The sequence below is a fragment of the Idiotropiscis lumnitzeri genome, chromosome 11, assembly GCF_059441095.1.
Source record: "Idiotropiscis lumnitzeri isolate Australia: NSW breed Sydney's pygmy pipehorse chromosome 11, RoL_Ilum_1.0, whole genome shotgun sequence".
NCBI lineage: Eukaryota > Metazoa > Chordata > Actinopteri > Syngnathiformes > Syngnathidae > Idiotropiscis > Idiotropiscis lumnitzeri.
Genome location: NC_142401.1, coordinates 6416024 through 6439720, shown reverse-complemented (window position 1 = coordinate 6439720; position 23697 = coordinate 6416024). Strand labels below are relative to the sequence as shown.

The following is a 23697-nucleotide window of genomic DNA, read 5'->3' as shown; positions in this document are numbered from 1 at the left end:
TTTAATCAATGAATTGTATTAACTCATTTAATCCATAAAACATACATATACATTTTCAAATATGTAGTCCCTGCCTCCCAAAGACGTATTTATACGTCTTAGCCTTTTTTTTTTTTTTTTTGCGTCATAGCTCCGTGTTTTTCTAGCATTAGAACACAATATTCTATTGGCCTTGCAAAATCCAGAAAAACGCTGGAATTGAGGGGTTTCTTCTAGTGAAAATTTTTGGGATTAAATTAGTTAAAAACATTTTCATTTCCGTCTCTTCATTCAAAAAACAGGATATTTCTTCAAATTGACGATGCACAAACATTCATTCTGATTCCGTTACTATTTTGAGGATAATAGGCAAAAATTATGTTCATTGGTTTCAAAGAAAAAAGCAATTGTTGTTTTAGTTCAAAATAAAAAAATAACCAGTCCGCTTTCATGGAGGACAGAAATAGTAGAATGTTTTTTACTCTTGAGGAACTGAACTTACAAGCATTTGGATAATTTTTAATTAAAAAAAGACCTAAACAATTCATTAACTATCAAAAATAATTAACGATGAATCTGATAATTGATTAGTTGTCCATTAATCATTGCACCACAACAAGTGAGGGGATACATGCGTTCCTTACGTCATATTTACATCTATTGACATTGAGTGTGTGTGTGTGTGAGAGCGAGTGAGAAAGTAGGCAAAGCGAGAGCCAGTGAGCGCACGTGTTCATTCCGCGGCGGCGGCCACCATCTCCCTCAGGGCTTTGCTGAAATGGAGGTTTGCTCCAATCACAATGAAACCCTGCGAGAAAGAGGTCACAGGTCAGCATCGTGGATGTCTCACACGCACGCACGTACGCACACACTTACGTTGTGATACTCCACCACTTCCTCGATGAGGTCCATACCGTCAGCCAGAGGAATACGAACGCCTCGCTTGGTATAGTCTGGAAGCACGTGCAAACAAAGTGACACGATGAGCGTGTATGTGCATGTGTTGTGTGCTGATGTTATCTTACTGTTGATGAGAGGCACCACGGACATCTGCAACATGGTCTTCAGAGGGGCTTGCAGAGGAATCAGCTGACGGATGACAAAGAAATGGATGTGCATATATACACGTTTAAAACATTCCAATAAGTTGTGAGGATAATGTCAAAGACACACACAAAAAAATGGACACCTCAAAGACACGAAACCAAACATCAAAGACAACAGGCCACACGCGAAAAGCAGTCATCGCATGAGAGCCAGACACATCAATGACATACACAATCAAGAGACTTATAAGCTCAAACCCTTGAAAAAGACATCAAAGACACGAAGAACATTGATTTCAAAGACATGGGCGTGGGCATCAACCTACTCTCAACAGACCAGTCAAAGAAATGAGAAGCACACATCAAAGCAATGTGCATAACATCAGACGGCACATGAGAACGAGACCCATCAAACAAAAAAAGGACATCAAAGACATGGGTACTTGCATCAACCCCACATGAAAAAAAAACAACCCCCCCCACCAAAAAAAACCATTGAACATATTGAACAATGTTTTAAAAAAAAAACAACAACGCAAGATAGAAGAGAAGCAAGTCATTCTTACTGCCAAAGATTCCAGCGCTGATTGGTTGGAGAAGATTTTGAACCTGAAAGAGGCAAAGACGCGTTGAAGACACGTGGAAATGGGTGTGTTTGGGTGCATGCGACTGTGGGCGTGCATTGACCTGCGCAGGTCGGCTTGTACAGCCAGACGTTTTTCTCGGATGAAAACTTTGGCGTTAAATTTGCATTCCTGGAGAAATTCAGAAAACAACACCCTGACCTCTTTGAGGACTCGTGGACATATGAGTGCACGCATGTGTGCGTGTGTGTGTGTACCATCGTCATGCTGCTGAGCAGAACAGGCGGTTGGCCAGCAGGCGTCATCAGCACCTTGACGATGGCCGTCATGGCCACGGTGGCTCCGGATGTCTTGATGGTGGACTTTGGCGGCGCATTGACAGCCAGCTCCAAAGACACGGGCGAGTCCATTAGCGCCGGATTCTAACAACCAAACACAACGCTTGTCAACTCCATGCCTTGTCTTTGCGTGGTAGCTGAAGACAAATCACTGTGAGGCATCAAAGACACCTGAAAGCTGACATCAAAGACACGTGCGAAAGAAACCGTCAAAGAAATGCGTGGGGAAGTATATAAAAAATGCAACCGTCAAAGATACATCGGGGAGGTAGGCATCAAAGACACTCATTGTGAAATACACATAATACACTTAGTTATAAACACACGTCGAATGAGCTTGTTAATGTATATTAAAGACACTTGAGAAGAGATTTGAGAAGCGTAGACACAAATGCAAAGACGACACATTAATGCCAGATATCAAAGATGTGGAAAAAAACGAGAACACTCATATCAAAGTCATGTGACAACATGGGGAACTGAGTTGCAAAAGGGTACATCAAAGACAAGCAAACTGACATGGACGATAGGTGAAGATGCGGGACCTGTTGAAATTTGGGTACATGTTAAAGCAGGGATGGGCATCTCGGGTCCTCGAGGGCCGCTGACTTGGCTGTTTTAGAGTTTTGCCTCTTCCAAAATACTTGATTTGAATGATCAGGTTTGTTATCAGGCTTCTGCAGAGCTGATCATTTGAATCAGGCGTGTTGAAGGAGGGAGACGTTCAAGGTAGTGATGGTAAATGAAGCTTCATATCTGCTTCATGATACAGTTGTAATATTTTTGGACTCCTCTAGATGGCACTCCCTGTTCAACATTGGACTGAAAGCACAATGAATTGCCATTTTTTTAAACCCTTATTTAAACCAACAGTGCCATCTGGTTCATGAAGAAAATTTGAAGATTCATTTTCCCATCACTAGTTTGAGGACCTGAGCTGCTCAGCCCTGTATCAAAGAGACACGGATACCGTACATCCAAGACACATGGGAAAACAGGTACGGAATGCGAATACCAAAGATGTGGAAAAACAGACATCAAAGACACAGACGGCGGACATCAAAGACACGCAAAGGACAGACATGACAGACACGCCGACACCAGGAAACGTGATCAAAGACATCCAAGGGATGACGTCACTCACCAGCATCATGATGGTTCCAAAGTAAGTCGTCCTGAGCAGCATCTCCAGATCTTTGGGCATCTGCCAGAAGCACAAGACGTCAAAGACTTTACCGACTCGTTGTGTGCCGGCCGCGGCGGCTCACATTGTCGTTGGTGACGTTCAGCTGGAAGATTTCCGCCTTGTAGTAGGAGAACAGCCCGCTGTCGAAGAAGAACTCGGACAGCGCCAAGTAGACCATCCTGTCGTACTCTCGGATCACAGGCTCCGCCGCGTAGTTGACCAGCGTGTCATTCTCGTCCCGTAGGTGAAAGAACATCCCCTGCCACGCAAGCGCACGCGTTACCCACAAGCGCCGAGAAATGTGCACGAGCATGTGCGCGTCTCACCCGGAAGTTCATATCCAGACTCCGAGACGTCACCAGCGGGTCGTCCGTCAGCGAGTAGTCGATCCCGATGTAGCTGTCCACCTCCGTCCTCACCGGAATGCTCTCCAGCATGGAGTTGATGTGCACCAGAGACGCCTGCTGCAGGGCCGGACAGATCTACGTGCACAGATGAGCGGCAGGTGAGACGTAAATTGTTGAGGGTCAGACAGGTAAGTGACGGACAAGCACGGGAGTTCTCGGTGAGAAACAGACAGACAGACCTGCTTGTTGAGGAGGAAGCGCATGCCGGTGGTGAGGAGCTTGCCCAGGAAGTCGTAGACTCTCCTGTGAGGGGAAATGGCTGATGACGTCGGCGATGGCGTCGCGGATGACGTCAACCGACGGCTGCGTTACCCGAGCGTCCCGCTGAACTTTGCCCTCATCTTCTGGATTTTGGCTTCACAAGTGACATTGTTGATCTTGAGGCGTCCAAGCGCGTCTCGACCCAGCCCGAGCGCCGTGTTGATCCGTACGCCATCGGCCGACGCCTCGATCCTTCCTGAGTCGTAACTGACGTGCGTGCGAGAAGTCTTAGTCAATCAGGCGGCGGTGGAGCCGGCAGCAGCGGCGGCGGCACTCACAGAAACCAGTAGAGGAGACGTCGCTGGAAGCTCAGCGTGATGGACGAGTTCTGGACGTCAAACATCACGCCCACGTCGGGCAAAAAGCTCAAGTTGACGTAAGTCAGGTTCAGCTCGATGATCTTCATGCTGAACCACACGCCACACGCTACGTTAGCTCGCCGTAACGCTGCGCCGTCGCATGCAACATGCGTAATGCCTTAGCGTTAACTGCCATTGACGGCTAAAGACGTCAAAAATCTTTTTTTTTTTTTTTTTACTTGGCTGAATGAATTAAGCTAGTGTGAGCTGATACGGGCGCCGCGTTGCGGCTACGTACTCTGTAATGGTGTACTGGAAGTTTCCCTCTTTGCCGCTCATCTCGGGCATGCTGATGTTGCTCAGCTCCTCCTCCACAAACTTCTGCGTCTCCCATTTGACTAGAGGCAAAAACACAGCAAGGCTTATTGGCGGCTCATGAGCGGCTCAGCCGTGGCCGGGGGGGTCTTACGCATGTCCAGGCCTTTGTCCGTGATGCGGATCTTGCATCCGGCCGGCTCAGCGGTCGCCATCGCCCACGTCAGCGCGCAGACGACGAGGAAGGGGAGGGGCCAGAGATGGGAGGTCAGCGCCATGCCGCAAGCCAGTGCCTGGAGTGCAGAACATTCCGCTTGGCTTGAGAAAGTGCAAGCAGCAACGCGCGCATGCACACACAAACGCTGAGGATGTTGATGGTGAACTCCAGTAACCTTGCTCCCAAAACATTCCTCCTCAAAACACACACACACACACACACACACACACATGCGAGTGCCAAGCCGAGTGGCTGAGGCAGAAATGTGGTAAGGACGCCTTTCCCAACATTAGCCCTCTGTCCTGGTTTCTTTGTTTCTGTTTGTCGTTTTGTCGCACAGCCTGAGGTCCGTTTTTTTTTGATGTACCAAAATGAGTGCCGTTGATGTGGGACACCTTTGAAGACGAGCGGGACGCCCGTCTGCCGCCTGCCTTGCGGTTGTCCTCCAGTCCAATTTCCAATTTTGAATTCACAAAGATTGTTAAAAAATAAAAATACAATGAATTGACGAGGCAATGAGGAACACCTGGACGATACACGAGTGGCCGAGGAAACGAATTGGTCGACGCAACAAAAAAACGAGATAAAACATGGAAGAAAACTAATTTGTATCCAGACAAGAACACAAACCGCCACAGACGTCCAGTGTGGACGTCACCCAAACGTTTGACCCTGGAAGAGCAGCTGCCACATTCAACAACATGCAAGTCAAAAAGAAATACAATGTGTCAAAGTGATCATAAACATTTTTTTTATCTTGCTGATAAGCTTGTGTTCGACTCTTCGGTCTGTTTCATCTGGACAAGAATGAAAAGGCTTGAAAGGAATATGAACTTCCCAAGTTGACTTCATGTGCACTCCCATATGACCGAACCTCCAAGTCACAATTTGGACAATTCTATATTTTGGAATATGTCTGTATTTATCTCAGTCCACATGTATGCAAGTCATTTTGACAAATTACTCCCCACCATGAAGTGTTACAAATAGCTTGTTGTTACAATGTAATAACATTTTTGGGGCCTCCTAAAAACTTGCTTTGGGAGGTACGAGTATTTTGCTTGCCGCCAGGGATAAGACATAAAAAAGTCAAGAGAAATAGCCGGAATGAAAACAATAATGTCAAAATAAGTTTCCAAAAAGACATTAAAAGGCCATTAAAACCGTTTTAAAACAGAAAAAAGACATTTCCATATAATAAATGTGTTAAAAATAAAAAAGGCCACAAACCAAACATAGCTGAAAACCCAAATCGACATACTCATTTTTTTTTAAATAAGCCGGCCTGGTTTATTGCTCGAACAGGCTCACCTGTCCATCATGTGTCCAGACCCATCGAGTCGAGTCTCAGTTCGTGTGCGTGCGTGTGGAGATGTTGCAAGCATACTCACAGATGAGAGGGAGACTTCTTCGGAGTGTTCTGGATGTCTTCACGCCTGTCCACTTGCTCGCTCTTTTTATCCCCAGGGAGTGACTCCTCCCGCCCCTCCCCCGCTGGAGTATGCGTGCGCGCGAACGCGCATTAGTCAGATTTACACCCCCGACTCAGGACCGTCGAACAGGGGACGTCTCCCAGAAGAGCAAAACTTTCCAGGAAATTTTGCTCTCAAACTTTGTGTGTGCGCATGTGCGTTGGAGGATGTTGACTCGAAAGTGAGCTTGTGCTTTGCTTACTTGTGTGTGGGAGTAGCTGATTGGCTCAGTTCCGAAGGTCCGCTTGGAGTGCTACTCGGAGACCGGGAGCCATTGTGCAGCTAATGACTCACCAAGGAGCACTTTCAGGTCGTTTCAGAGGCCTCGGATGAGTTTCCAAATTGTCGTTGTTGCCCGGCCACGTTTGAGTGTCGGCCCGAAGTGAGCGCGCCACCAATATGTGCATTGGCTTCGCGTCGTTGCTTTGGCGCCCCCTGTTGGTCTTCCACGGAAGTCCCCGGGCATCAAATCATCGTCGCAAATACAATGTCCCAAACTATTGCTTTCTATGTGCTCTTTGTAGAATACTGGAGCATTAATCACATGACAAAATATGTAAGGGAAAAAAAAGAGAACTTTAATGCTTACACCTTTAATTGTTCCTAAATTTTATCTTGGGTGCACACCATGACCCTCTCAATGTCAACAATGTCTTCATAGAATTTGAACAGCTCTACAGCTAAAAGTAAACATTAGTTGAGCGAAAACCAGTTGTTTTTGCTCCTCATCCAGGTCCTCGTCACATCCAAAGAACCTGAATTGCATTTCCATTGTCTCCGCCACTTCCTCTTCCCCTATGCTGACAATTGGAAGTAGTTCCACCTTTGACAAAACAGTTGACCCACGTAGTTGCTTTTTTTCTTTTTTCTTTTTGCAGCCCTGAATTGAATCCAACAGCAGTGTTTTCTATGAAGAAAAAAAAGGTATTGAGAACAACAGAATGGGATGGTTTTATGTTTTGGTCATGTGACGTTCACGAGCCTTAAATGCACAAAGCGACTCAGACAGTTTAATTCTGTTACAATACAGCTTTTTATTCACACTCAAGTCATCAACTGTTAATTTACATGTGGGGATGTATGTTTACAGTATTTTTTAAATAGTTTTTAAAAGAAGTAAGACACTGTTCTGACGTTGTAAATCTAAAGCAATCATAAGTTTTACGTAGTCAAATAGGTTATCTACTGTTCTTGTTAACTGACTGATTTAACTGTTAATTTAAATGCTATGGAAAAATATTAACAGAATTTTACAATGATTCAATAAGGCAGTCAGATATTGTTTTAAATTCACCTTAAATTTACAGAAATTTTTTAGAGTGCAGTAAAGCTGGAGATAGTTACAATTATAGCATAGACGACAACATCGACATTACAAATAAAGTTTAATGTTATTAACGTTCACAGTAATTGTTGGGTTCGAGCCTATGAACCATTTTTTGACTCCATCTTAGGTGCAGAAGCACATGTTGGCCACAAGATAACGCTGTGGTCACAGATTTGCACCGACCGTCATAACGTCAATTGAAGATAATTTCATGACATGCAAGACGTGTGACGTCACCAAATTATGATTAAAATCTTTATAATTCTTTGGCCAAAGTAATTCCATCATAAATTTACGAACAATTTGACAACAATAATCGTAATTTACAAAACAATGATACGGACGAAATCAACACAACAACCGTGCGTCGGTCACGTGAAGACTCGGCTCGTTCCCGGAAAGTCCCGGAAACAGCCGAAGAATCACAAGTGGGGCGAGCGAGCGCAGGCCTGCCGCACGTCATTATTAGCTGTCGCAGCCGTACATTGCATCGTCTTATTTAGTCAAAAGTTAAGCACGTGGGCTGCGCGTGACGTCAAAGGATGCCGCGGGACGACACCGTCGCCGAAAGGTGAGCGAGCTCATCAATCTTTTTTTCTTTTAACGCCATGAAAACTTGCATCGAAAGTTGATGACGTCGCATGCGGCGTTTTCACTCACACCAGCAACTTTTGAGTGACGTCACGAGAAAAAGCGTTTGCAGGTACCTTCCAAAACATAGGGGGTCTTGCTTCAAAATCAATACCCCCCCACGCGCGCCATGACGTCACTTTTACCATTCAACTCATTCAATTATTTTTTGAAGTAACGGTGGCTGAAGTTGGCAAAATCCACGAGAAGCTTATACCGTGAAATAATACCTATATCAACCCTTAACCCAAACATTACAAGCTGCTTAGAATGTTTCCAATGTCGTCTTTATGTACGATATCATGCAAAATAACAGTTGTTCACAATATTTACTTTTCTTTGCGTGTCATTCCCTTTTTTTTTTTTTGCATCAGCAGCAGGTAAATATGGTGACAGAGCATCATGGTCGCAGCAGTGCACGCCCGGATGCGGGCGAGGGTCTGTTGCACGTGAATGTGGGCGGTCTGAGGCGTAGCCTCCACTGTGGCACGCTCAACAAGTTTCCCGACACCAGGCTGGGAAAACTGTTGGAGTGCCGCTCGGAAGAGGACATCCTGCAGGTCAGTGACTAGAAAATCAGAATTGTAGCCAATCAATTTTGCGCAAGACAAAGCCGCTGACAACCAGAGTGGGCTGACTTCTGTTTATTCTTTTTTTTTTTACATTTTGAGCATAAAGGCAGAATCGAAAAGGGCTTTAACAATGTCCAAATGTCACAATACAATATATGTCAGAATATTGCGTGGAGGTTGTCGAACGGCGATATTATAATGAAGCTCACAATGCTGTATAACAACTCAAAATTTGGGGAGGTAAAAAAAAAAGCTATTTACCCTCATATATTCTCCAAATTGAGGTTCAGAGATTGGAAGAAGACCCAGAAAGTACTTATCAATGTTTCATTTTTTTAGTGCATAATTATTCTCTTGCATAACTATTTTGAGTATTTTTGATACATCCACTGTAAAAATGAATAAATAATTCTGACTAAATCTGTAGGTGTGCGATGACTACGACGTGCAGCAGAAGGAATTTTACTTTGACAGAAATCCTGGCTTGTTCCCATACGTGCTGCACTTCTACCAGACGGGTAAACTTCACGTCATGGAGGAGCTCTGCGTCTTCTCCTTCAGGTTATTTTTTTTTCTCTTTTTTTTAGGTTAGCCAACGTAGCCGCTTGCGCTAGTAGCATTGTGCTAACGCTAACTTGGGAAAAGGTCATCCTATTTTACGTCACTTTATGATATACTGAATCATTACCATGAATTATTAATTGTTATAATTGTAATTACTTTAAAATGTATAAATGTTAAAGGGGAAGTCAAGTCAAAAACTGTCTTGACAAAAAAACAGGCAACACGTTTTATCTCAATCATGTTGATGATCTGTGAACGTAAAACACGACAATAATGATTCAGGGTGCTTTAATTGTTGCCGTTTTTGGAAATCAGTCAGGAGATGGAATACTGGGGCATTGACGACTTCTTCCTGGACTCGTGCTGCAGTTTTCGTTATCACGAACGCAAGCTGGGAAACCGCCGGCAGCCCAGCTGGGACGGCGATAGCGATGACGGCTGTGACGGCGAGCACGCTGAGAACGACGACATACGGAGACTGCGCACGTGAGACGTGCACCTTTCTTGAGCGATGTTTGTCATGGGCAAATGCGCTTCAGCCTTGTTCTCCGCCTCTTCCTCCTGCACATGTTTTTTCCGCCATCTCATCTTCTTTCATTTCGCGTCTTTCTGCTCTTTTCACAGGGAGCTGCAGCACTTCGCCGAGGTACGCTGCGGACGCGCCCGCCAGCGTCTGTGGCTGACGCTGGAGAATCCGGGCTACTCGCTTCCCAGCAAGCTGTTCAGCGTGGCGTCGGTGGGCGTGGTGCTGGCCTCTCTGGCCGCCATGTGCGTCAAAAGCCTTCCCGAATACCAGGTATGCCGCGTCGGAACCGTACCATGTTGACAACGCTAAGTTGACCGGGGGTCGCTTGGTCTCTTTCGCTGACCATTACAGACGTTTGATGAGGACGGTAACTTGATGGAGGAGCCCGCCGTTGACGCGGTGGAAGTACTCAGCACGTGTTGGTTCACCTTGGAGGTAGCGCCGTGTGTGCGCGTGTTTGTGTGTGCGTGCGTGTGAATGTTTTCAGGTCGAACAGCGTGGTCTGCATGCAACGCAGCACGTGTGTGTGAGTGTGACATCACCGAGTGTGCTTGAAGCTTTTTCATGACGATTCAGTCATCCCAATAATCACCCAGGCCTAGTAAATTGTGTGTGTGCTTGTACTCACGGCACATCCCTCAGGTGGTGCTGCGCTTCCTGCTGGCTCCAAACAGGAAGCGGTTTTTGCGGCAGCCTCTCAACGTGATCGACGTGGCGTCCGTCCTTCCCGTCTACGTTACCCTCGTCTGCGAATGGGCGCTGGGCGCCCAGTCAGAGCTGGGAGACCTGGGACGCGTGCTCCAGGTGCTGCCTTCCTCCTCCCTCAGGAAACGCACATCTGCCTCAAGACAGTCTTCATTTGTCCTGCTTTTTGTCTTGCAGGTTTTGCGTCTGATGCGGATCTTCCGAGTTCTGAAGCTTGCTCGTCACTCCACCGGACTGCGCTCGCTGGGGGCCACACTCAGGGTGACAACATGTACACATCGCGAAAACAAATAGCGTGTTCGTAAAGTGGTGAATATGGACAGCTAGGCATAAAGTACGCACGTCTCAACCCAAATAGTTGCTAACCCCAAAACTAATCATGTACTTGCGACGCTCGAAATAAGCTGATTTGCATCACGGTTTGTGAGTCAAAATTCACATTTTGTGTCGCAAAAACAAAGCCAGTGAAATGCATAAACAGGCGTTTATATGGCAAAAGGAAAAGGTGCCAAAGCAGCAAGTGGTTCTGTTTGTCACACGTCGTGATTGTTCCAAATATTTTTGAAAAGAAATCGACTAATCCTGAAAATTTGACCTTAGAGTACATATTATATACAAAATAAAAGCTTTGCTTGAAGTCCCTAGGATCAACCTGCAAAAAATGGTCCTCAACTGAAGTCTATGATTAGCAAAATTGCGTTGCGCTCTGCCAGCCCGCTGAAAAGCAGCAGCGCACTTTGTTGTGTTGCAGCACAGTTACCGTGAGATTGGCATCCTGCTGCTCTACCTGGCAGTGGGCGTGTCCGTCTTCTCCGGGATGGCCTACACTGCCGAGTGCCAGCAGGTGGGTGATTTTCTATTTTGTGCAAAATGATGATCATGAAATCAATTCAAATAGTCAGCATGCATTAGGAGGTCACTTGAAATACATGCTTTACATGAAGTATTGTGCAAATGTTTTTTTGCTTTCATTTCTAATTGGCCAATTCACTCTCCATGTTTGAAAAAAACCCCATACATTTTCTTTCATCAAATACAATTTATTTCATTACATAATTGGTTAATTCAATATAAAAACTACAAGTAATACGCATGCATTATTTTAAATACTGTTGACATAAATAGTGAAAGTTTTTTAAAATGACAATTGGATATTTCATCATATTTATTATAAATATTTTTTTTAAAAAACGTGGATATTTTTATGTATAAAATACAAAATATGACTTAAAAATGTACAGTCTTTTTAACATAATTGGTTGGAAGGAGGCAGGTAAAATGGAGAATGGGTTTGAAATGTGAGAATTTGACTGTGAAAATGTGGGAATTAATTAACTCATTCAATCCGTAAAACATACATAGACCTTTTCGAAAATGTAGTCCCCGCCTCCCAAAGACGTATTTATACGTCTTAGCCTTTTTTTTTGCATCATAGCTCTGTGTTTTTATAGCATTAGAACAGAATATTCTGTTGGCCTTGCAAAACCAGTCAAAATCCAGAAAAACGCTGGAATTGAGGGGTTTCAATGAGTTAAATACGAGGAAATGGGTGAATGTTGTCGAAGGAGGAAAAGATCGTTCAGGATGTGTGGATGTGCTGCTCGCGCAAAAGAACACGCGTGTGGTACCTGATGAAGCGTCCGGGCGTGTGCATGTGCGTTCAGGACACGGGCCTGGACACCATCCCGGCATGTTGGTGGTGGGGGACGGTCAGCATGACGACGGTGGGCTACGGTGACGTGGTGCCCGTCACGGCGGCTGGCAGGCTGGCGGCCGGTGGCTGCATTCTGGGCGGCACCCTGGTGGTGGCGCTGCCTATCACCCTCATCTTCAACAAGTTCTCCCACTTCTACCGCCGCCAGAAGGCGCTCGAGGCGGCCGTGCGCAACGGCGGAGACGGCAGAGGGGGCGTGGTCAACTACGGCTACGCCGAACAGACTGCCACCAGTCCGCTGTGACGGTACCTTACGGGAATATATATGGGCTATCAAGTGTTCCAATTTGGATTTTTGAGCATCGAAATATCTAAAAAAAAAAAAAAAAACATCTATGAACATTTATTTTTAACACATTTGACATCTCAAAGTCAAAAGTGTGTCTGAAATAATTGCACATCTAAAAAAAGAAATTATGAAATTAAGTCTTTGTGGCGTCATTTATGCCAAGAGTTTGAATTTGGGTTTCTAATAGTTTTTTTAAGTATCAAATTAATGAAAATATTTTTAATTAATTAAAAAAAATAAAGAAAATCCGGAGTCGCGCAATTCTAAATCACTTCTGTGTCATCTAATCTTTATTCACAATACAATTTTTTTTATGATCCAAATCAAATTTTAAAAATGCCGGGGAAAAAAAAAAAAATCTAAATTTTTCTGATCTGCGTTGAAATAATTTTTGATTTCATGCTTGTTTAAAAAATTCCAACTGACTTTTTTTTTTCTTTTTGTCTTTTCCCAATTCAGAGTTTGGACTTCTTACAGGTGGAGCAGAACCAACAATGTTGTGAAGACATCAATAAAAAGTACCTTCAAGACTTTTTTTGTCTTTATTCTGTTTACAACTTAAATACGGCAAACATCCGACTAAAGGCAACAATTTAAAAAAAAAAAAACATAAACATTTGCAGTCAGGGTTTATGGACAAAGCGTCCGTCAGTGGGAGGGGGGCGGAAGGTGAAGGTTATGCTAGTGGGTGATGGAAATGTTGAATGGCTTGGACGAGTCGGTCCTTTTGATGTACATTCGTGGTCATTCAAAAATAGGGCAGGAAAAAAAAGTGGAATGTTTCGGCCGTGATTAAAATGGACACTCAACCAATTGGTTAATCATATAATTCATTCATTGGTTGGCTTTTCAATTAACCGTTTTGGGTTTGTTGATTAGTCACTTGACTCCATAAGCACCCGACAAACGAATAGAGCAATCAGCCAACCGACAACCAACCTTGAAATGGATCGATCAGTCAACCATCAAACCAATTGATGAAGCAGCAAGCTCTCCGCCATGGTGAATTCCATCGGCAAAGTCCAAATCTTCCATTTCCAAGTGCGAAATTCTTTCAGATTCAAGTTGAAACTTCACAACAAGTGAACAAAATTGGACTTTTTTTTTTTGCCAGCATCAGACAAACGTGCACCACACTCAAGTTTCCCTGAAGACTTTTGAAATGTGCTCTGAAAATACAAACGATGGTTTGCATTTTGCTTCCAGCTTACAGTAAGACAGCAGCTTGACAAGGAAAAAAACAAAAACAATTCAGTATTATCTCCTCCAGTGCTTTTGACTAACAGTAGTTCCCTTTTTTTCACCACGTGAGCTGCCCCAAAAAAAAAAAAAAGAAAAAGAAGATGCAAGACGCTAACAGGAAGCAGTGCTCCGGCGCAGAGCTTGAACGCCGCATCCAAAGCTGATGGATGGCTTTGCTGACATTTTCACTCGGAGGAGCTTGCTTTAGTGCCGGGAACCAAAGCCCACCAAACAAAGACAAGAAAGAATAAGAAAAGTGATGCAAAGAAGCCACAGTGGCTTCCCCAGCATGGCCGCCAACAGCGTACCAACATTGTCATCTCCCAAGATGAGATTCTCCAAAGGTGAAAATCCAAAAAGTTCATCACATGCAAAGGATACTTTGTGGGCACAAAATAACACATGTGCTCCAAAGAGCACAATTTGATTGGCTCACCACCAAACACTAAATTGAGGTATGACGTGCCAAGAAAAATCCCCATTCTGTGGCCACAAAATTCAAAGTAGCGGCGACAGTAAGGCCACAAAATCTGCTTTTGTGAGGATGCAGTAGAACATGCATGCAAAAAAAAAAAAAAAAAATTAAATAAAATGTGGGCCGCCCAAGTACAAAATAGTCCTTGAAGGTGACAAAATAGAAAGAGAGTGTGCTTTTGTGGCTTTATCGTTTCCGAGAAGGAGAAAAGGAGCGCACCTTGATGAGAAACTTTGTATTTCAAGAGACTCATGCACTCCTTCTGCTTGCGCAGACGTCCCGGCATGATCGTTCCTCCGTTCCTTTGTAATTTGTGCGCAACTGAAACCAGCAAATGAGCTTTTGATGCGCATGTAACGTCATGTCCATTCCCACCCCCCCAACTCCACGTATGCGTCTGGCGGCAGAGTCACAAGTTGTTGTGCTGCTGTCGCCTCTTCTTGGCCTCGATGGCGTCCAGGATGGGTTTCCTCTTGGCTTGGTAGCGCTGTCGGATCTCCTCCATTTCTTGCTCCATCTGCGGGTCCAAGGCGGCCAGACGCACGCGCAGGTCCTCCACCGACCACGAACTCACCTGGGAACAACGTCGCATTTGTCAAACCGGCCATTCTGACAGTCCAGAAGGTGCACACACATCAGTTGAGGTTGATTTGTCTTGAAAAGGAAATTTGTGAAGGTTTTTTATTTATTTTTTTTGTTCATGGTGTCAAGAATACTGATTTGCAGTCTTACACAATTTATTTTTTTCTTCTCGATGTCTCACAAAATCTACAAGGCGTTGTGTTGGAAATCTGATCCTACAGAGATATTCCAGGGTCACGCTGATATTCCAAAATAGACGATGGAACGTTTGCCGCCGCTCATCAATAATGCAGCCGGGCGCTTCTGCCTGTCCTCGCGCAAACGCACGTCAATGCACAAAAGTGCGGCCTACGCATGCTTCACGGCAATTTGACATGACGACCATGAGCTCGTCATGCCGTGGATAAGCTTCACGTGCACAGCGACACACACGTTGACATCGAGCTGAAAAAGCAGAAAAAAAGAAGCCTATTTTCCCATCTTGTGAAACATTCCAGGAGACGATGAGGTGTCGTTTGGTTGGACAGAAGTGGTCATGACGTCATCATGGCTGCTCAGAATTGAATCACGCGTCATTTGATGTGTGATTTTGTTGATGAATCTTTTTTGAATGATTGAAAATGACCTTGCCTGTTTCTCAATAAAGGGATGGAAATATCTAATTAAAAAAATCTGATTAAAGAAAAATTAACAAAACGCTAATTGAAATGGTCGTTAGTTGCAGCCCTAGAATCAAATCAGATATTTGTGGGTGTGTTGTTCAGGAAAATTTGACCCGTTTCATTTCTCAAGTTGCGCCTTGTGGCAGATGTTGATGTGACAGTTGACCGTTCCAATATTTGATAGATGCCGCACTGGCACTCACCAGCTCCAGATCTGCGTCGCCCAGCACTTTGCGCTCCTCTCCTCCGCCGCGTCCTCCATTTGGACTGCTCGCCTCCTTCTCCTTTTGCTCAAAGTATTCCAAGAAGGACGGCTTGGTGGGTGGGGACGCCTCGTCGGTCCCTGACCAATACGCAAAGAAAACGCATTCGTAACACGGATAAAAGTCAAGCTCATTAATTCCAAATAGCATCATATCAAATCGACATCAATTATCTAAGATAAGTGTGAGTACATTTCTGCTGGAAGGTCTCATGAATTATAAAAGTATGGATATGTGATGCCATGAAATTAACGTCTCAGGTTACAACTTTTTACCGACAAAGTGAGTCCAGAACTACTCGTCCCGTATCGACGCACGGAGTGGCGCTCGGGTTACGCCGCCTTCTCTCAGGCCCGTCGAGGTAGGCTTACAGAAAAGATCCTAATGGAACAAGTTCGTTTGGAAGTGCTGTTTTAGATTAATCTCGTTTTTAACGGTAGCAATGTTCAGGAGCCAAATTTGGATTTGCATGACGGCCCAAGGTGGTACTGCAAGCATTCTAAGTGTGCTTTTGTTCAAGAAAAGTAATGGTTGTTGCTCATTTTGTCCAGTGGCGAGGACTGATGGCCAATATCGTGACAGCAAAATTGGCTCTTCCCCTGACATTGAAGGCCAAAAGATGCCAAGTTTCGGGAGAGAAGCAAGCCAACTTCATATAAAATGCTGCATCACCTTTGCCATTATATGACACACCCCCCTCCCTGAAAAAATGAAGGGGGGGGGGTGGGGGACATTGATTGTGGTTATTTCTAGCTTCTCGGCCAGCACCAACATGCTCGCCCGGCCCATTGGGATCAAACTGAATGCCAGTGACTTTGAGACCACGGTGTAGACGAAAGCGACCTTATTGATGAAAGACTAATGGCCAGCAGAGAGCAGCACGTGTGCCCTTTTCAAGCATTCCTGGGCTGTATTGAGTGAAAGTGATCCGTTTGTTGAGAAGGGCTTGGAAAGATACGAGCTTCTCCCGCGCAGATGAGAGGTGTTTGGTTGCATCTATTTGGATGCTCCTGATTTTTCTGTTCTTTGTTGAAAGCGCGGGACAGCATTTTTTTTTTTTAATTGCAGATGATTGTTTTGTCAAGTTTCTGATTGTTAACAGCGTTCGCCGTTAAAAGGTGACTGTTATTGTATCCAGCTAAATCAGGCGTGGGCAAACTATGGCTTGGGGGCCACACGCGTTAAACGTTTTAATCCGGCCCGCCAAACTTGGAAAAAAACAAAAAACAAAAAAAAAACAACCTTGTTAATGTTTTATTTTCTAAATACTGTGGTTTTTCAAAGACATATATTGTTGCAATGCTTTTGTTCACTTTCATTTAAAATTAAATGTATTTTTTTTAATCTCCAATGAGGTGAGGTTACCAAAACACTCCATCCATCCTAGTCCGGCCCCTCTGTCAAATTTTAGAACCCATTGTGGCCCCCCAATCAAAAAGTTTGCCCACCCCTGATCTCAATTGATCAACCATCACTAATCTTTTTGCCGTGCTGCACACCAAGTTCGAAATCCTTCCACAAGCACGCTCAATATGAACAGATGATTGAAATTTAGGGTACAATATCATCAATGTAGCTGTGGCAGGCACATTGTAGGACGGATGCAAGACAAGCAACTGTTTCTCCTACGGGTGTTTTGACTAAAACATGCACCAGACATGTCATGATGATGTGCGAACCCTTTTGAATTGTGAAATTAGCCACGCCTCCGTTTAAACAACAAATCCAGTTCAGGCAGTGTTTGAACATCACACAAGGATGCTGCTTTCAGTCTATGATGTCATTGCGCCCCCTGCTGGCCGCTAGTGTCATTTAAATAAGACATTTTCCGCTTTCATTCTCAGTCGACAGCGAGCGGCACAACAACCGCCCCCTAAAATGAACGAAAACGGTTGCATTTTGCTTTGGGGCCGCATACGCCGTATAATTGTCAAGATTGTTGTCAAGATGTTTTAGAGAACGCGACATTGACATACTTTTCATGGTGCCAGCCTCATCGTCGTCGTCCTCGTCCGAGTTGATGATCATGGTTCCCAGCTGCAAGCGCATGGTTCCCGCCTCCTCCTCCTCCTCGTTGGGGTCTGGTTGGCCCGCGAGGCCCGACGTGCCGCTCAACGAGCTGGCGGCACGCATGGTCGCCGAGTCGCCAGGCCTCGCCCTCACCATGGTGCCCTGGTCCACTTCGTCCTCTTCCTGGAACGCAGAAAAATCAAGTCAATAAAAGAGTGTATGGACATAGAACGTGACTTTGCGGTTCATTGTTAGTGGCGCCGCTACATCGCTGATTTTTAAACCTGACTAAAAATTAATATCATAACATCGTGAAGCAGTGAATTGAGAAATTTGCTTTCACAATTCACAATTTTATTTCTTTTTAGTGAGCGTTAATAGTTTTCAGTATTACTGGATATTATATCAATATGTTGTTAATAAATTGGTTGTACAGAATTGTCGTCATCGTTGTCGTCATCCTGCTCGGCCAGCGCCGCCGCCGCCTCCTGGCGTTTGGCTTTAATGTCCATGGCGTCGCTGATGAGCGATCTCAGGATGCTGCTGGGCTTGGCCGCCTTGATGAAAGCGTGCTGAAAGGAGGGGGGAAAAAAACAAAAAAACACAAACGTCAAGACATGTCTAAGTTTCATGGTGTCATTCAAACAGGGACGGTTCCGCTCGTGCTAACAACTAAAAGCAGATACACTTAATAGACAGAAGTATTGGGAGACACAGAGGAACACAAAAGTTTACAACAGCCGCTGCACTTTTGGGAAGATGCTGACATTTTTCAAATCAGACTTTTTTTCCTCCGATGAAATATTCCTACAGTCTCGCAATATTGCCACTCGTGTTTAAAAAAATACATTTATCTGTGTGTGAGTGTGTGTGTAAAATACTTTGTGTTACTAATATTATTGCATTATTGTCCATTTTTTTCCCAGAAAATATATGGCTAATCTAGTAATATAATGGATAGTCTTTCCTGAATGAAAGAATAAAATAGTGTGATAAGAATGATGATCAAAATTTGGGCCCAAACGCTATTTAGCGTGCGTCTACCTGCAGCAGTTGCGTGGCGGTGGCTCTGTTCTCCGGGTTCTTCACCAAACACTGGCTCACAAAGTCCCGGAATTGTATTGACCACGCGTCCGGGTTGCGGAACGTCGGTGCAGGGTTGGTGGGGATCATGAAGATGGCCTAGGAGGAGAATAACTAGCGATTATTTTAAGAATCATTTCGGGCGAATCTTTTCTTTTCTTTTTTTCAAATCGATGACAGTCTATCCCTCTATTCAAAAACAGGGCATTACTGGACAAACAGATTTGGGATGTACGATACATGAAATACTCGTTTTGGGACGCCTCACCCTCATGGGATGGATGTCGGCGTAGGGCGGCTTGCCCTCAGCCATCTCGATGGCAGTGATGCCCAGCGACCAGATGTCGGCTACACAGTTGTAGCCGATCTCCTGGATGACCTCGGGCGCCATCCAGAAGGGCGTCCCGATCACCGTGTTCCTCTTGGCCATGGTGTCCTGCCGGGAGCAAGAGCAAGTGAGGCCGAGGCGCCACGGCGCAGCGAGAGCAAGGCGGCGGACCGACCGTCAGCTGACCGGCGACGCCGAAGTCGGCCAGCTTGGCTTGACCCTCCGTGTTGAGCAGGATGTTTCCCGCCTTGATGTCGCGGTGGATTTTCCTCATGAAGTGAAGATACTCCAGACCCTTCAGCGTGGACTGAAGGATGCTGGCGATCTCATCCTCACTCAACTGCACAAAGCAAACACACAATAATAATAATAAAAACAGATATCAAGAGCCTAAACTCATTGACTACCATTGACGGCTAAAGACGTCAAATATCCTTTTTTTTTTTTTTTACTCGGGTGGTAGTGAATAAGTTAAGAAGAGTTAACTTGAATCATGTTGCTATTAAGACGAACAATTAACCACATGCTGCTTCACCAAAGCATTTATGGCTCATCAGAGGGAGTAGCCAATACCCTTTACAACACTATCGGTATTTCACATTAGGGCTGGGCGATAAACCGAAAATTTACCGTCACCGAAATGTATTACAATGACCGACATCATTTTACCCATGCGGGTAAATTCAGTGTCTAAAAAAAAAAAGAAAAAAAAAGAAAAGTCTTTTCTGTCTGCGGCAATGTTCATGCCCCTTTAAGACGGCTACAGCGCTTGTAGTCACGTGACTCATGCGCTGTAGAAGAATGTAAACAGAAGACGCGTTCGTAGCTGGCGATTCAAATCCTGAAGCGGCTGCAGACGAAGTAACGTTAGTTGAAATTGTTCCTGTCGCGCTTGTCCCGAAAATAAATTGGACATCTGTCGTTTGGACATGTTTTGGGTTCCATAAAGACGATGTCTGAGCAAAAGAACATGAACTACAAAGTGCGTCGTAAGCACCAAAACAGCGCGTCCAACATTTTCTTTTTCACCACCCACAACACAACCATGCTGTTGACTTGGAGCTTGTTCTAAAAGTTCAAAGTGAGAAACAGGGTTCGACAAGTGACAACAGCCCATAACGGAGGCGACATCATACGAGAGAACGTCTCAGAGGTGGACGCGATAGCCGAGCGCATCGCTAAAGATAGAACTCCTCTCGTTACAGTGGAGCGCACAGGATTTAAACGCCTCATGAACGTGGCCGACAAGAGGTACGAAAATATTTGTCGCAAACAGCACTTCTCGATATGGACAACATCGGGAAGGGAGCGGAGACGTCGAGCATTTTGCATCCACATCCGACTTGTGGTCGAGTCGCAACATGCATCCCTGTTTGAGCCAGAATGTGCAGTACATAGACGGCAAGTGGCGACTGCGCACCAGAGTACTCAAGACGGCACATTTTCCTGATGAAGCACACGCGTTTATTTGGCATTGGCATTCCATTGACATTTTATTTAGCATTTTGTTTACAGGCGACTAGCTCCTTGGCACATGGCATTATTTATATTGTTTACAAGATACCTTCACACAAATCTAGGCCTTTGCAAATGGCATTACAGCATCTCCGCACAATATATTTGCAGAAAAAGATTTTGTGAGAGGTACCCTTTTTCTCCTGTTCTTTGTGACATTGGTCAAGTCATGCAAAGCAAACTATTTTGAATGTTTATTCAAATGATTTTTGTACTTTTATTTTTCATTGAAAGTAATACGAACCAGTTGGTCAATAAAAAAAGCAGTTAATATGCATTTCCTGCATTTATTTTGATTTTGGTCCTCAGGGAGAATTTATCGCGCATTTATCGTTATAAAGGTAAAATTGCCCAATTTATCGCAATATTGATTTTATGTCATATCGCCCAGCCCTATTTCACATGAATGTGCGGGTGTGCGTTACCGTCTTGCTGCGTATGCGTATGATGTCGGACACAGATCCCGCGCCACAATATTCCATGACAATCCACAGGTCGCTGTTCTTGAAGTAGCTGCCGTAGTAGCGCACCACATGTGGACTGACAAAAGATTGTGATGAGCAGGAATGATTGCTATGAACAAAGTTGTGGACATAAAATCATTCTTACACATGTAGTTATGAACAAAAATGATTAATTGTGAAAATCAAAGGTTTTTAAGAAAGCAGTTTTAAAATGAATTGATTGCTCATGTGATTGTTATGCATGAAGGGAACATATATGTGATGACAAGACAAAAAGCCAGTATGCATATATTTTGGAGACTATTGTACATGTTCTGACTAGCAAATGATTACAAGGGAACACTTTATTAGCTACTGTCTGAACAACAAGGGCTGATTTGCATGTTGTGTAGACGTCAATGTGTTTGTGAGCGTTGGGCCACCTGTTGCATTGTTGCATGATGGAGATCTCCTTGATGATCTCCTGCAGGTCCGACTCGACGGGAACCTGCTTGATGGCCACGATCTCTCCCGTCTCTCGGTAGTGAGCCTTGAATACGCAGCCGTACGACCTGTATGCGCGCACATCAGACAGGAAGTTGCCAAACAGGAAGTGAAGAGAGCGTGCGATGGCGTTAGGCCTCACCCTTCACCCAACTTCTCCAGGACGTCGAACACTTCCTCGGGCTGCTTCGTCAGGCTGTCCTCGCTCAGCTTCTTCAGCTGCCTGCCATATACACACACACGCACACTCAACCACGTTTGCAATTTTAAAGAGTTCTAAGCTGTCTTAAGAACATGTTTGTGGCATGATTTCATAAAAATGCGATCAGTTTTCTCCATTGAAGTGAATAAATCAAAAAATTAATAATTGCTACGCGTTTTTAATAAACTACTTAACACACTTAAGTCGGGCTGAAACTAATGGTTATTTATATACTTGCACATTTTATTTATGGATGTTTTGCTGCTCACTTTTTTGAAAGCGATTCCAGTATGAGTATACACATTTTAAGTATTCACCGATACTGAGAACTTTCGTCCTTTTATATATAAAATTTCATTTAAAACAGGTCAAGCGGTTTGGAAAATGCATGGTTAGGACATTAACAAAAAACGATCAACGATAATAACTGATCTCTGTATTAAGTTTAGTAGACCGAACATTGCGTAGCCAGATTCATAACTTGAAAGCTGTTGGTTTACAATAGAACGACCAATAACTCATGACAACAACATGACTTGAGTTAAGTGCGTACCTGACCGTCCAATGACTCTAACCTGTTGGCAAGTGTAGTCGAGCGAACAACGACTCGAATCGAACAGCTTCTGAATTCGAATTTGTTCGTGCGATGTCGTTGAGCTAACAATAACTTGCGGAGAGCGCCACCGTGAGGCCATTAAATCGTTTCAAACTTCCAACTGGATCGGATTCATTCCGAAATTCCATTCATTGGATGAAATGGAAATTGATTTTGTTCGAAGTTGAATGAACTACTCGAAGTGATTTAAAGTGTCGAGAAGCGAGCCAGGGGGTCGCTTGATGTCGTCCTTCCATCACGAAGGCGAAGAACCAACCAAGTCAGCGGCAGGAGGTTGCCAGTTACCTGCGAGGATGGTTCCGCATCTGCACCTTGTCCCTGTTCTCCATGCTCCACTCCGCTCTAGCGGCTACCAGCAGACTCCACGCTGGCCGTTTGAGCACCTGAAACCGGCCAAGTGTCAGAGACCCCCGCGGTGGGGCTGCTAATGATTAGCGCTGTCGGTTTTCTAGCTAGTAGCAGCTAACACGCTAAGTGGCTAACAGCTAGCCCGCCGACTTCGCTTCCAACTGCTTGTGGAAAAACAAAACAAAAATAAAGGACGCTGCCGTCTCGATGCAGTCCTGCACGTCACATTTCCGGGAGAGGTGCCGCCGGCGTCCCTATCGGATCGGGGCTCCCCGTCAAGGCGGCCATCCCTCCTCCCGTGTCCGGACAACTTTGAACTTGTTGAGCGGTGCGCCGGAGACAGTTCGGCAGCGGCGGTGGTGGGTGAAACCAGGAAGAGCGATGACGAACGAAGAAACACGAATGCCGACGAGGAAGCACGGACAACGACGGAGAGGAAACGAATAAGACCGGAGAAGAACGAAGAAGAAAAGCTGCAGCAGAGGGGCGGACCCATAAAGGCTGTAGCGACGGACGCCACCGAACAGAGGGCGCCACTTCATAGGGGAAAAACGTCAATGACAACAAGATGAGGGCTCCGGTTTAAAAAGACGTTAGATGAGAAGATTGCATTGCTCTGGTAGCGTATTAATACTTCAATAACACGTTATGACGTCATACATTTAACCTTTAAACGTGATAAAGTGGATTATTTTTTTTAATTGATCCAAACAAAACGAAGCAATTACTGCCGATGTATGTCAATGTTGGAGCGTGTTTGCAGGTGTCGTTTTAAAATTCTTTTTCATTTTAGGAAATGTTTTTCTGTCATCTTTTTACATTTTTTAGAAGTTATCACGTGATATTGTATTTGACTTTTTTGGGTGTGCCAGTAATACACTTCTGTACACTGATTATATTTAATTCGATATTTTATTATGTGTAAACTGTAATTAGTAATTCAGTACAGTAATTCTGTATTTTAAACATGTACGACTTAATTGCACATTGAGA

General features: G+C 44.5%; 3 protein-coding genes across 6 annotated transcripts; 1 reads left to right on the top strand and 2 right to left on the bottom strand.

Annotated features, from left to right (window-relative positions):
- Positions 1–439: 439 nt before the first annotated feature.
- pltp (phospholipid transfer protein) lies at positions 440–10579 on the bottom strand. 3 transcript variants are annotated; one of them, XM_088309658.1, is made up of 15 exons: positions 10352–10579; positions 4570–4708; positions 4399–4498; positions 4080–4208; positions 3853–4008; positions 3720–3783; positions 3460–3615; positions 3216–3392; positions 3092–3151; positions 1867–2031; positions 1713–1780; positions 1592–1634; positions 1005–1068; positions 856–932; positions 440–787 (listed from the first exon to the last, which is right to left on the bottom strand). In XM_088309658.1, the coding sequence occupies exons 2-15, from the start codon at positions 4691–4693 to the stop codon at positions 713–715; spliced, it is 1458 nt and encodes a 485-aa protein (XP_088165784.1). In that variant the 5' UTR covers positions 4694–4708; positions 10352–10579; the 3' UTR covers positions 440–712. The 3 variants fall into 3 exon arrangements, with proteins under 3 accessions (XP_088165784.1, XP_088165782.1, XP_088165783.1); XM_088309656.1 differs by lacking the exon at positions 10352–10579 and adding an exon at positions 6024–6244; XM_088309657.1 differs by lacking the exon at positions 10352–10579 and adding an exon at positions 5944–6037.
- LOC148327054 (delayed-rectifier potassium channel regulatory subunit KCNS1) lies at positions 7790–12961 on the top strand. The gene is made up of 11 exons (XM_088309667.1): positions 7790–8002; positions 8439–8621; positions 9061–9194; positions 9513–9683; positions 9822–9993; positions 10075–10158; positions 10366–10527; positions 10606–10689; positions 11180–11272; positions 12093–12388; positions 12891–12961. Exons 2-10 carry the CDS (start codon positions 8448–8450, stop codon positions 12384–12386), a joined length of 1368 nt encoding a protein of 455 aa, XP_088165793.1. The 5' UTR covers positions 7790–8002; positions 8439–8447; the 3' UTR covers positions 12387–12388; positions 12891–12961.
- LOC148327053 (serine/threonine-protein kinase 4-like) lies at positions 12960–23193 on the bottom strand. Of its 2 annotated transcripts, none has more exons than XM_088309654.1 (11): positions 22642–23193; positions 21681–21761; positions 21478–21606; positions 21017–21131; positions 19252–19416; positions 19017–19184; positions 18710–18847; positions 18100–18237; positions 17632–17848; positions 15596–15735; positions 12960–14722 (listed from the first exon to the last, which is right to left on the bottom strand). In XM_088309654.1, exons 1-11 carry the CDS (start codon positions 22683–22685, stop codon positions 14558–14560), a joined length of 1500 nt encoding a protein of 499 aa, XP_088165780.1. In that variant the 5' UTR covers positions 22686–23193; the 3' UTR covers positions 12960–14557. The 2 variants fall into 2 exon arrangements, with proteins under 2 accessions (XP_088165780.1, XP_088165781.1); XM_088309655.1 differs by lacking the exon at positions 22642–23193 and adding an exon at positions 22294–22330.
- Positions 23194–23697: the final 504 nt, after the last annotated feature.